This window comes from Lagopus muta, chromosome 5, assembly GCF_023343835.1.
Source record: "Lagopus muta isolate bLagMut1 chromosome 5, bLagMut1 primary, whole genome shotgun sequence".
NCBI classification, from domain to species: Eukaryota; Metazoa; Chordata; class Aves; order Galliformes; family Phasianidae; genus Lagopus; species Lagopus muta.
This window is the reverse complement of record NC_064437.1, coordinates 41,618,551-41,630,882: the sequence shown is the minus strand read 5'-3', so window position 1 is coordinate 41,630,882 and position 12,332 is coordinate 41,618,551. Positions and strand designations below refer to the sequence as shown.

Genomic DNA, 12,332 nt, shown 5'->3' with positions numbered 1-12,332 from the left:
AAACACTCTGACTTCCTAAACGTTCTTTGCAGCAGCCTGGAGCCAAATGATACCAGCTTGGCTTCTTCTCACCCTCGCTATTGTGGGTTCAGACACTCAGCTAAGGTTCAGGCTGGTGCTTGCTGAGGGCTTCGTGTGGTGCAGAGGAAACCTGACTATGATCTGGCTGCTGGGGAAAGGACTGCCATGATCTCCGCAGGGCTTGGCATGGAGCAAGCCGAGCAGAGTCTTGCAGAATTCATGAGCATGGACTCATGAGGTGAAACTCAATCAAAACTCTCCTGGATGCCTGCTTGCTGCCAAGGGGAAGAGCTGCTGATTGTGCAGTGCCCAGGGTTGACGTTGCTGCCAAAACAGCCCGCGGTGCCACTGTGCCCTGTGCTGCCTTCTGCACCCACCTGGGCGCCATAGCCAAACAGCTACGGGAGGGCAGAGGCTGTGAAATGGAAGAACAAAAATGGAAAGATGGTACAGAGGGGGGTTGGATGGAAGGGCAGGAAGTGGAAGAGATGCATCTGTTGCAGCCTGTGCTTAAAAGAGAATGGCTGAGCCTGTTCCCGACCCTTTTTGTGTGCTTTCTGTCCTTAGTGGTGCCAGCTATTCTGCTGCCAGTTCTGGAGTCTGTGTGTGCAGGCTCTGATGGCTTTAAAGCCAACCAGCGTGCTCTGGGAGGAAAGGAAATGGTGTTACGGCATGATGCTTGCCTCACATGGGTTGCAAGTGACTTTCTGATGTCCAAAGCCTTACGTGGGTTGTCCCCTCTGCTGAGTGATGGAAACAATGCCTCCTGCCACCTCTCCATCTGCAACGCATGGTCCAGAGCCCTTGGCACAACACTGTGAACGTTTGGCAGGTGGAAGCATCTTTGAAACCACTTCTCTGTCCTCCAGCATCGCCTTGGTGGTGATGCACGCTGACAGGACAGATGAGAAACTGCCTCCTGCCCTGCTGTGCATGCTTTTTGGGGCAGGATCCATCCTTTTAGTGTTTGGTCAGGATGCTGGGTCAACAGCAGCTGTGGCAGCTTTGTATTTGTTGGCTTGATGCCTGGAGCTAGGACTGCAAGGATGGAGGTGTGTGGTACCCATCACTGTGGGGACAACAGCTCCATGCAGGGCCTCCTCGCAGCATCACAGAGCATCCTGATGTCTGCAGCCAGAACTGCCCCCAACAGCCCTTAAAGAGAAAGATGTATCCCATCCCACTCCATTCCTTAACTGTTTTCCCCTCTGCAGATGCCGGCTGAGTGGAAGCTTTCTTTGGTTTGGCAAACCTCCACGACTTTGCAGCCTGAGCCAGAGCACAACTGGAAACCCCAAACCCCAGCTCGGGGGCCCCGTTCCCGGCAGCTGAGCCAAGCAGAGCTGGGACCCTGCAGCTCTTCCTCCCACTCTGCCCTGCACAACGGCTCTGCTTTGAAACAGCATCAGCCAGCTGCAGGCTTACCCGGCTGCCGTGCTCCTTCTGAGTGCTTTATGGGGTAATTTGTACTATATTTACACGGTGGCGATAAACAGTTTTTAAAATGGGAGCGAAGAAAACGCTGCTGAATGAATTGTTACAAAAAAGCCCCGTTTGCTATTCCAGCAGGGGGGAAGAAGAAGGGATAAAAATCATCGTCCTAGGGACATTCTGTTCGTCAGAGTTGGGTATTTTTTCCTTGATTTGTGTGCCTAGCGCGAGGAGAAGAAGCCGCAGATGCATGCTGAATTCTGCAGGGAACATATGCATGCATTTAAATCATTTACAGCATTTACTGGTGCAATTGTAAAGCACATTATTTTCCTGCATTTGTAATTAGGCTCTAACCAGATGGTGAAGGACTGTAGCTTGTGATTAGAGCGGCTTGTGCTCTGCTGGGCTGCGCCGCGAGAACAACGCATGCTCGGAAAGTTTCTCTCCTTGTTCATCACCCCGATGGCAACGTGTGGTCGGGCCCATTGGACCTGCATCTCCAGAAGTCGAGTCCTGCTCTCAGCTGGGATGTAAGGGAAGCGTCCTGGAGCCGGGGTGGTGAGGCGCTGGCACAAGGTGCCGCGCGGTGCTGCGCCTGCAGATGGCACCTCCTGCTCTGCCTGTGGAGAGCGAGAACGAAAAAGGAAAGCGGTTGCTCTGCTCTTCTGCAGGGGGCTTCGTTTTGCTCCACCCGTAACTCCTGAGTAAACAGTGTGTTCCTAACATTAGCCTGAATGAGGGCTTAGAAGTGAATTTGATGCCAGACAACCGCTGTCACCCACAAAAAGAAAAAAAAAAAAACAACAAAAGAAAGCTACAACTTTGGGATGAGCTCCTGAGAGCAGACCCAGAGAAAAGGCACGAGGTGAAATTACTGCCCAGCATCTCAGGCTGTGGGAGTTGCCTGCACTCAGCTGTAGGGACTCTGTTTAACCCCAAACAGCTGTAGGGGAACACTCATGGGCTGGCTCTGATATGCATTTCAACGTGGAGTTGACCTGCGCCGCCGCCGCCGCCGCCCTGCCCTCCCCCCGCGGGCTCCTCATGGCTGTAGGGCACAGGGTGCAACCCCCTGCCCAGCCCAGATCAATCAGTGGAGGAGCCGAAGTAATTGCATAATTAGCAGAAGCTGTGCAAGAGGCAAGGGCTTAATTATCCCCTCCTGGGCCTGCAGAGGCATTTGCCAGCTGCTGCAGGAGAAAGAGGGATGTGAAGGTGAGTGTGTAAGGGCCTTTGAGGGGCTTTAGCAATACCAAGTGCTCTTGTTTGTGCTTTTAATTAAGAGCTCCTTGTGTGAAGCAGTGAGGGTGTATCTCCTAATTTTGTCACTGAATAATAAGCCACTCTATGGAAAGATGAGGTGACCAATGCTGCCTTAATTCTCTCAGGGACCTGTCTTCCTTCCTGTCCCCATTCAAATGCCTGTTGCTTGTAAGGCCACAGCCACCCATGAGATCAGTAGGGATTTCTGCAGAGGGTTGCGTGGAAGCATGTGTTGGTAGCACTGTCCTGGTAACACCGGGTACCCAAGGGAGAGGTGTGTAAGAACAATAACTGCACGCAGGCACTGGCGTGCTTCTGAGCGTGATACTGATGCCACCATGCTGCCTGTATCTTGTTCCACTCATGTATGATTTACACTGGGCTTGTGGACCTGCTTGGCCCTCCTGCACAAGCTAATTATGTGAAAAGAAACCAGAAATAGAAGCTGAGTTAAAACCTTGTGTGCCCAATGCATGCCTTGAGCTGAAGTTTCTTTGCAACTGCCAGTGTGCTGCCAGACCCCTTTTCTGGGAGAGGGCTGAAGCTAGATCTTGTAATAATGGGGAGATGTGGGAGGGGCATCATGTGGGGGATGCTCTGAAGGGGTTGTGAGCTTGGACCTGTAATCTTGGAGAGGACTGAATGAACTCTGTGATGTGGGGAGTGTTGGGCCCCATAATGCGGGTTTGGGGGGGAGGGGGGAAGAAGGGGGAGGAGGGAGATGGTGAGCCTGTACTCCATCACTCTGGGAGGTACTTGGTCCTAAATCCCATAGAGCACAGGAGGGATGCACACTAGGCTCCAGGGGTTTGCTGAGCCTAGACCTCATACTGTGGGAGATGCTCTGGGAGAGATGCTGAGCCTGAATCCTCTTATCATAGTGGTATGGAGCCTGGATTCCATCCCCTAGAGCGTGCTGAGCTTGGTCCCCTTCCCCAGGGGATACAGAGGGGAGCCCACTTTGCTGGCCAGGCAGTGAAATACTCCTTACCTGGGCAAAAGGCACTGTGCCAGCCTCCTCCGCGCCGCTCGGGCTCCTTCCCACCCTTTTCTCCTCCTCCTCCTCCTCCCTCCGCTGCCGCCTGGGCTCGCTCGTCGCGGCTGGGGGGAGCGGCCCCGCCGCAGGTGATGTCCCTGCGGGCAGCGCCCCGCCGCAGGTAACGGGGTGCGGGGGTTCCGCCGCGGTCCGTGGCGGGGGGGAGGAGGGAAGCAGGAGGGGAATGGCGACGGGGATGGTGCGGGGCTGCCGAACTTCTCCAACTGTGGCGGGTGCGGGAAGTGGGGTGAGAGCTGCAGCACCGGGGTGCGCGGGGCTGCTGGTGGTCGAGCAGCGCCCAACGCGATGGAAGGGATTGCTTTAAACCCTTCGTACCCATAGGGAACGGGAAAAAGGCTTTTCGAAGCGACCAACTCGCCTCGGGTGGATTCTTGTTTTCTCAAGAAACAACACTTTAGATTGTTTTGTGGTTCTTTTGCTTGTGTTTTTTTTTTTTTTTTTTTTAAACATCCCCCCGCTCCTTTGCTCGCTCGTCTCTTCCTTTAAATCATCTTCCCCTGAGCGCATGAAGTGCTGCCCCGCACGCATCCCGCTTTATTTAAAGGAAACGCTCAAACTTCGTGAGGGAGGGCTGGTCCCCGTGAAAGCAGCCGGATGCATGGCATCGGGCTGCCTTCCACGGAGCCCGGGTTGTGGCAGGGACCGCGTCTCCCCGCTGTTGTTTGATCTGGACAGCACCGATCCTTCTGTTCCGATCCACGGAGAGAGGTTCAGGATGCCACGGGAAGGTAAATCGCAGTCTGTGCCCAGTTGCAATTGGGGGTTACAGGTGCGGGGCTTCGTTGTCGGCATTTAATCGGACAAATTTATATTAGCATAGTGAGGATCTGAGAATGAGAAGGGGGACTAATGAAGATGCTGTAGGAGAAGGCAACAGTTATATGTCTTTTCATTTTTGTTGCTGGCTGTCGGTTTTGTTTTTATGGAACGGGGAATGTGAGGGAGTCACTGTCCCTGAAGGTGTTGCAAAGCCTTGGAGATGTGGCGCTGATGGGGGTGGGCTGCATGAGCTGACAGGGCTTTTCTAACCTTTATAATTTCTCCAGTGGCTTGACGGTGTCATTCTGGGGGTGCTCTGCTGGAATGAGAAGTTTTTATGCTGTGCTTGCAGTGGTTTATTGCCTGTGTTTGTGAAGCCACCAAAGCCCTCCTGGTGGCAGGTCCCCTGGGCACAGCAGATGTCCCCACAGTGCTCCTGGCCCTTCCCAGTGCACCGTGCTGGGACATCTCTGCATGTATGCAGCTCCGGAGCATGAGAGCAGCACGGGATGGGGCTGGAGCATGTCATGCACCCGGTGGTGTTCCCATGGGAAGCATGTGTTTGTTGAAATCCAGGCGGCTGTTCTGGGGGAGGGAGATGTAACATTGCCATTCCTCCTTCCCCTGGGAGGGAAGGGAGGAAATCCCTTCCCAGTCATGTTTTTCTCTTTCCACCCCCTCCCTCCCCAGTGTTGTGAACCCAAACTGTTTCGTAGCACAAAGTCGAGATTGTGTCAGGAAAGAACGGCAAGTTGTTTTAATGCTAAATTGTAACACTCCCTTTATGAGAAACTGTAAAAATTGATTGTCTCCACTTTTTTTAATTGTGTTTTTTTTCTTTTCTTTTCTTTTGTGATAATTGTGAGGAATGTTTGCAAGATAAGTGGGAGCTGGGAGCCCAACGGTATGTTGCAGCAGGGCTGGGAAGGGCACCCAGCTCTGCCTGGGGGATGTCTGTCTCCCCCACTCCAGGGCTCCACCTGGAAGCATCAGGGAGATGGCATGAGGAGGGGCTCCCACTGCTATGGGGCAGTGCCCAGTCTGGCAAGGTGGGCAGGGAAAGGCAAAACTTCCTCAGGAGGAAGCAGCCATGGCACTGGGGACTTCCGAAAAAGGGCTCCATTCATCAAGTTTCTTAAATGTGCTGCACAGATGGTCTGGAGCGCTAATGCTTTGTGAATGGGGTTGTTGCCTCTTGTTAGGGTAGAAGCGACCCAGCTGCCTGCAGTCCTGCTCTGCAGCAGTGTGCCTGGATGTAGGCTGTGCTTTAATGCTTCTGATCTGTGAGCACAAATGTTACAAAGTGCACCCCAGCGCTCCTCCCTTTTCCCCTTACAGCATCCCACAAAAAGAATTCCAGCGATGCTACAGGACAAGGGTTAGTTTGGGGCTTCTATGACCTACAAATAATAAAAAATATTTACAATTTGTGCCTTCCTGCTTGCATTGCTGCAGGGTCCTATTTTACCTTGTGGGTTGTGTGGCTGAGATGGGGAATCTCGGTGGTTTCCACAAGGCTCATTCAAGCCTTGCAGATCTCCATGGTCTGGCATCCCCAGCACGTTGTAACATGGGGCTGGAATAGCATTTTTGCTCAAGTAGCTGTCACATAGCATGTGCAAACTGGGAGTATTTGTTATTCTGCACGTGTGTGGAACACTTAGATGGGAGTGTTATTTTCATTTGCACTTCACAGTTGTCCTCCCTTCTGAGCAGGGCATGAGCAGGACACATTTAGCCCCCATTGCCCAGCAGATTTGGGTCAGACCCTCAGAACCTTTCCTCTTGCTGCTTTGTCCTCTGCTCTTTGGGACTGAGTCTGGAGAGAAACTCCCATTGTGTGGAAACCATGTTGTATGTGCTCTGTGAGCTGGGCTCTGGTTATAGAATCATAAAGGTTGGAAAAGACCTCTAAGCTCAGTTAGTCCAACCATCAGCCTATCACCACCAAGCCACATCCCTGCTGGTGCAGCCCCTGTGCCTCATCCCAGTGTGCCACTGTTGCTCCAGTTTGCCAAGGCTTTATGATGGGAAACCAGTCACCATAGGCAGCGTAGCAACCACTGCTGGGGACTCAGTGCTGCCCTGTCCGTTTCTTTTGCCTGCCCGCAAGAGAAGCTGCCTTTAAGTATGGCAGGACAGGTGGCTATGCCTCAGTGGGGTGATGTGCCATGTTCCAAAGACCCAGAGGTGTTATTAACATTGCATGAACGAGGCAGTGAATGTGATACTCAGACTTGTAATGCTGTGCTACCAGATGATGCTCTGCAGTCGTGCAGCTGGAGTGTTCTGCTTGCACAAACCCGTGTGGCTACTGGGGCTGTTATGGCACTTGTGATTTCACTTGCAGCTGGGGTAAAACATGAACTCAAGTTCAGCACTTCCACCTATGACAAAGTTTTCTTCTGTGGAACAAGGTACAGAAGCTTCTGCTCAAACACAGTGTTTTCTTTTAATCTAGATCTTTCAGTTAAACAATATGTTTTGTTGCTAATGCTTGTTTCCTACTGGAAAAGCAAATAAAAATATTCCACTTCCTTGCTTGGAGAAAGGAATGAGCTGCTGCAGACACTGGGAGCTTCTCTGCAGACTCTGGTAGAGGAAAGTAGTGGCAGCTGTGCGTCCCTTCCCAACGGACAGCCCTGTGTTTATTTAACAAGGGAATTTTTCCCCTCACCACAGGGAAGAGAATAATAATAAAAAAAGGGGCAATTTTTTTTTTTCACTGGGAACAAATCTCATTTTCAAGAGTCCTGACAAAATGAGCCATAAAATTACAATATTTCCAAGCACTCCGTAATTCTGGTGCGGACGGCTCTTCATCATGGAATCTGAAAGCTCAGAAAATATAAAACTCATTAGATTAAAATAAACCACCTACTGCGCAGGAGAAAAGCTTATTTATCAATATCAATTTACTTCTGATTACCCTATTCTGCCATTTGTTATTTTTAGGAATTATGATTTGTGTATTGCTCAAGTCAACACATGGAATTACACTTATTGTGAAGACCTGGCTAAGAAGTCAGTTAAAAAAAAAATAATAAAAAATAAAAAATTTAGGGATCAACTTTTTTTTTTTTTTTTTTTTTTTTAAACAATGCTACTCGTGGGGGAGCAGCACAGTGAAGAAGGTGGGACGTGTTGCAGGCAGTACAGGGGTTGAGGCTTGATATTGATGCTTGCAAGGGTTGGGTCTGGTCAGTGGTGATGCATAAAAGAAGGGCAGTGGGTGCTCACCCTGGGGCTCGCTTTCCTCCTGCAGTGGTTTTTAGGAGGGTTTCACCCATGCGTGTTCCCTCTTGCCACATCTCCTTACCAGGACAGAGAGAAAGGGGCTCTGGGTTTGAAGCCCACTTACCAACACCAGCACCTTGAATGCAAGAGCAACTCTGGCAGCAGGACACAGTGGAGTCAATTAAGGATGCTCAGTGTGTTTTGTGTGCATGCACAGCGTTCTCCTATGCAAGCACCCTAACAGTACACTTCAAAACAACCAGTGCAGGTGCATGGCCTGGAAGCCAGCATTCAAGCACCCTGAGAGCAATGTGCTGAGTCCAGTCAGTGTTTACAGAGGCTGCCAATATTGCTTGGTTTAAATCCTGCTGGATATGCACTGCTGGGCTCTGCTGCAGCTCCTCCTGGGTTAACAGGTGGGACAATTCCAAAAGCTGTGCTATGTATATGAGGGACTCTGTGTGGTTCTCTCTGGGCTACAAAAAGGCTGAAGCTGAACTTGCAAGTGCTCAAGTCCTCTGCAGACAGTGTTCTAGCAGGAGAACCTCCTCCAGCTTGCATCTGCATTCTATTAATACAGTTTTGTCTGCCGCTTCCCGTGCCGTGGGGAGCGCTTGCCAGCAGGCTGGGAGCTCTCTGCTTTAACATCAGTGCTTTTGCAGCCGGGAGACCACAGTAAATTCCTAGAGATTACTTGCCCAAAGACATTATGTCGGGTGTTGCTCCGAATGCTTCCTACACAGAGCCTCTTCCAGGCAGAAGGTGTGATTTAATATGCTCCTAGTCACAAGTTTTGAAGTTCTCCCCCGAGATCCCTCAAGCCTGTTCCGAAATCTGCAGTATCGGAGTGAACTGCCTCTGAGAGCTGGTGAAGAGCTGCAGCATTAATGAAGACAGACAAAAATCAAAATGACATTTCAGGCAATTACTTACATAATGAAGTGACTGACTTGGAATGTACAATATTTAGATTTATCGTGGCACTCAAAAGGGATGCTGTCAGCTGCCTTTAGTTTTCCATCACACAAATTGTTTTTCCACCGCCCTGTTGCTTTTTAAATGTGGTCTGTGAAGCCAGGGAATAATGTTTTTGCTCACCTGAGCTTATAGCAGTGCTATTTTAGCAGAAAGTTAGTGTTTTTCTCAATAGTGTTTTTGTACTGCTGAACGCAGAGGGGCTTGAACACTCCATTTGGACAGTGATTGGGGTGGCAGCTCTGTCTGTGTGGATGTAAGGACCCCAGCTCTCTTCTTGGGCTTGTGCTGAGGGTCCCAAACGTGCTGTCTTTCCTGACTGTGCATCCCTTCTCCTGGAACCTCTCTTGTGGGGAAATAGCTGAAGAAATGGGAATTTAAGGCCCTTTCTGCTGAGATGGTGACAGAGTTATGAACTGAACTGTCTTCTCTGACGTTTCTATCAGTAAAAATGAAATACATGTAGCAATTACTCTGAAGCTTCTGAGGAGCACCCAGCCCTTCATGCCAGGCTGGGACTGAGCACCCTGCTGCTCTGAGGGTGGTGATGGGATGAAAAAAGGACGAAATCCTAGAGCAAAGCAGGATGTGGGCAGGTCTGCCCCTGCAGTGCCTGCTTCTGGTTCTGCAGCTGCCCTACTGGTTTGAGAGGTGCATGTGGTTCTGGGCACCTTCAGGGATGGGGCACCTACAGCTCTGGGCAGCAGTGCCAGTGCCTCACCACCTTCTGAGTGAAGATTTCTCCCTAACATCTAATATAAACCTCCTTTCTTTCAATTTTAAGCCAGTGTGGCCCTTTGCTGGCACTGTTGAGTCCATCCTTGAACTGTGTCCTATGTGAGCAGACAGCTGAGCTTGAAGGAACCTAATGTAGTACAGAAGTGTTGCTGGTTCCTTAGCTCCCCTGATGTGCTGGGGGGGTTCTGGGTGGTATGTTCTGCATGGAAGCTGAGCATTTACAAAATAGTGATCTGTGTGTGTTGTGCCAGCTGTGTCCCTGAGCCTGCTTTGGGGGCATGAGACAATATCTGTGATATGCTGGGCTTGACGTGAGCTGCTTTTTTGGCAGGAACAATGAAGCATTGCATTGCTGCCAGCAACCTTCTGCTGTCCCTCCTGGTCTTGGAGCTGATCCCTCTGGGTAAGTGAAGCTTGTGGTTGCTGAGTGCTGTGGTTGGAATCCAACCCATGTGCTGGCTGCTAGCTGTTTGCCAAGTAGCTGTCTGTTCTGCCACCACGTGGGTTTGTAGGCATGGTGGAATCCCCCAAAAAGCTTGGGGTGCTCCTTTTGCTTCCCCTGCCCTCACTTGGCAATGTGACAAATTATTCTCTAGAAGACCTCACCTTGCCTGGTCTTACATCAATGTCCCCTTCTGAAGAGGGCAAGTGGGATGAGAGGAGGAAGAGGGTGATGTGCAGGTGACCCCAATAGTGGTACCTGCTCCTGGTGCATTGGAGTGGGAAGATCTTGGCAATTTCCAGCTGTGTGTCCAAGAGGTCACAGCTAGTGACAGATCATCTTATGCAAGGATGCATAAGGAAGCAGACAAAAGGCAAGGACGTGAACCAGAAGCCTGCAAGCTGCTTAACAGCAGAGGTATTTCTGTAACACGTGGCAGGACTCTCCCTGTGCTTTCAGCAGCAAAATTATTACCTGAGCAGTGCTGTAATGTATGCTGTGTGGGAAATAACTCCTCCATGAACTGCACAACCTCTCCTGTATTTCCATCTGGAGCAAATGCCAGCTTGCAGGAGGGGGAAGAGCTCAGGGCATGCGGACATGGGGTGTGATGGATGCTCCCGATCTCCTCGGGAGCTCTGGCAGGGTGTGCGAGTACAAAACACAGAGCAAAGCTCCATGAAAATTGGGATTGTTGCAGGAATGGGCTAACCCCCAGCTGCCTTTGAGGGGCCTGCAGGGGTGTTTGCTCGTGTGGCGCTCGCTGATAAACAATAGCGAGCATGTGTCCACTTGATAGCACAGTGCCCTTTGCAGTGAGTGCTTTTCTCCCCTCCTGGAGCCTCAAGATGGCTCAGCCAGATTGGCAGCCTGATTGCACGCCTGGTGTAGGACGTTCACAGCGACTGACAGGCACAGTCAATCTCTGCGGCGCTGTATGGGATGCATGTAGCCTCGGCGGCTTACTGCCCTGTCACTGCTCTGCAAGGGGCAAAGAAAGGCAATTTGGAGGCAATTTGGAGAGCATTGGCTGGCTGCGCTCTTCTAAACTCATCTTCATTGCTGTCCCTTGGAACTGGCTGGTGCCACCTGGAGAAGCTCTTGGATTACAGGAGCATGGAGGAAGGTGACAGCTTTCCTGGAATTTGCAGTCCAAAGCCAGGTCCCACCTCCAGCTTTTCCCAGCTCTAGGCTATGGTCAGCCCTGTGTTATAAGGGGAGCCCAAGAGGAGCCCAAGCTGTGTCCCTCTTCCATGCCCACAGTGTTTTTCCCTTGAGAGGGATTTGGGGCACATGAGAGCAGATCACACTTGCTTTGAGACTGTTCCTGTGTTAATCTGGGCTTTGAAGGGACACTTTCCTGTTGTTTCTTTAACCTGCCAAAGCATCATCCATCTCCTCGCCTCCCTTCATCACCTCGAGGGTGTTGAGTTTTCTTGCTCTCCACTTGTTCTCAGCAATACATCACCTTCTTCACGCTCACCATCCCAACACCTTCTCATTAAACCTGCCCTGCTGCCCTCTGTCACCATCCCCTTTTGCCTCTTCCCAAGAAAACTACTTAAAAAAAAAAAGCTCATGACTACTGTAGAAGCCATCTCTGCTCCTCTTCTATCTACCAGCTGTGGTCTAGGGGTGCCCCTCACCATCCCAAGCACAGCCACATCTGATCCCCCAACAGCCTGTCCCTGAGCCCCAAGATTCTCCTACCTGCAAAATAATTCTCCTGACTGCTGAAATAACTCCTTGCTCTTTTTCCTTTCCCAGGTCAGGGCAACCGGCTACCCTATTTCATAAACTACTTCTTTGACACCTACCTGCTGATCAATGAGGACACGCCTGTGGGTAAGTGCTGTGTGTTGCTGGCTGGTTTAGCTAACCCAACGTTGGACAAGATTTTAAGTAGTAGTAATAATTAAAAAGTGATTAGATTTGATCATTACTGGTTGGTTGAGGGTTTGGGGTTTTTTTTTGCCCATGGATTCATACTGCCAGCTGGGGCTGAAGTTTTGCCTTGTTCTTTCTGGCTGCCTTTGGAGACTAGAATGCTTTTGTTTAGGTCTTCTCCGTGCTTGGGAGTGTGTCCCAAATGCTCTGTGCATGGGAAGCTTAGGCCCATTTCTTGCTTCTGTGGTGGTTGTTTCTTGCTTCTGTGGTTGTTACTTAGCTGATTACTCAGTGTGGTGCGGGATGGGGTCTTTTCCCATCCACGTGGGGAAGGATTGTGTTGTGCTGTGGGACCTACTGCTATAAGCAGATGAGTGAGTCTGGCAGCAGTGAGCTCTGAATGCATTCAATGCATATGGATGGAAATAGGATCTCCAGATGTAGGTCATGATTAAAAGCACTGAGAGGAGCCTCAGTGCGTTTGCATCTTTGGGACAGTTCACAGTGGCACTGCAGCAC

General features: G+C 50.7%; 1 protein-coding gene across 4 annotated transcripts in view; it reads left to right on the top strand.

Annotated features, from left to right (window-relative positions):
• Positions 1-2,584: 2,584 nt before the first annotated feature.
• Positions 2,585-12,332, top strand: part of CDH23 (cadherin related 23) — a 129,658-nt gene continuing 119,910 nt past the window's right edge. The window contains exons 1-3 of one of the 4 annotated variants that reach the window (XM_048947159.1): positions 2,585-2,670; positions 9,816-9,887; positions 11,694-11,771. In XM_048947159.1, coding sequence (XP_048803116.1) covers positions 9,821-9,887; positions 11,694-11,771 — 145 coding nt within the window. In that variant the 5' untranslated portion in view covers positions 2,585-2,670; positions 9,816-9,820. Of the gene's footprint in view, positions 2,671-3,775; positions 3,876-4,328; positions 4,504-9,815; positions 9,888-11,693; positions 11,772-12,332 lie in introns of those variants that run through there. The other 3 variants (XM_048947160.1, XM_048947158.1, XM_048947161.1) reach the window with 3 other exon arrangements.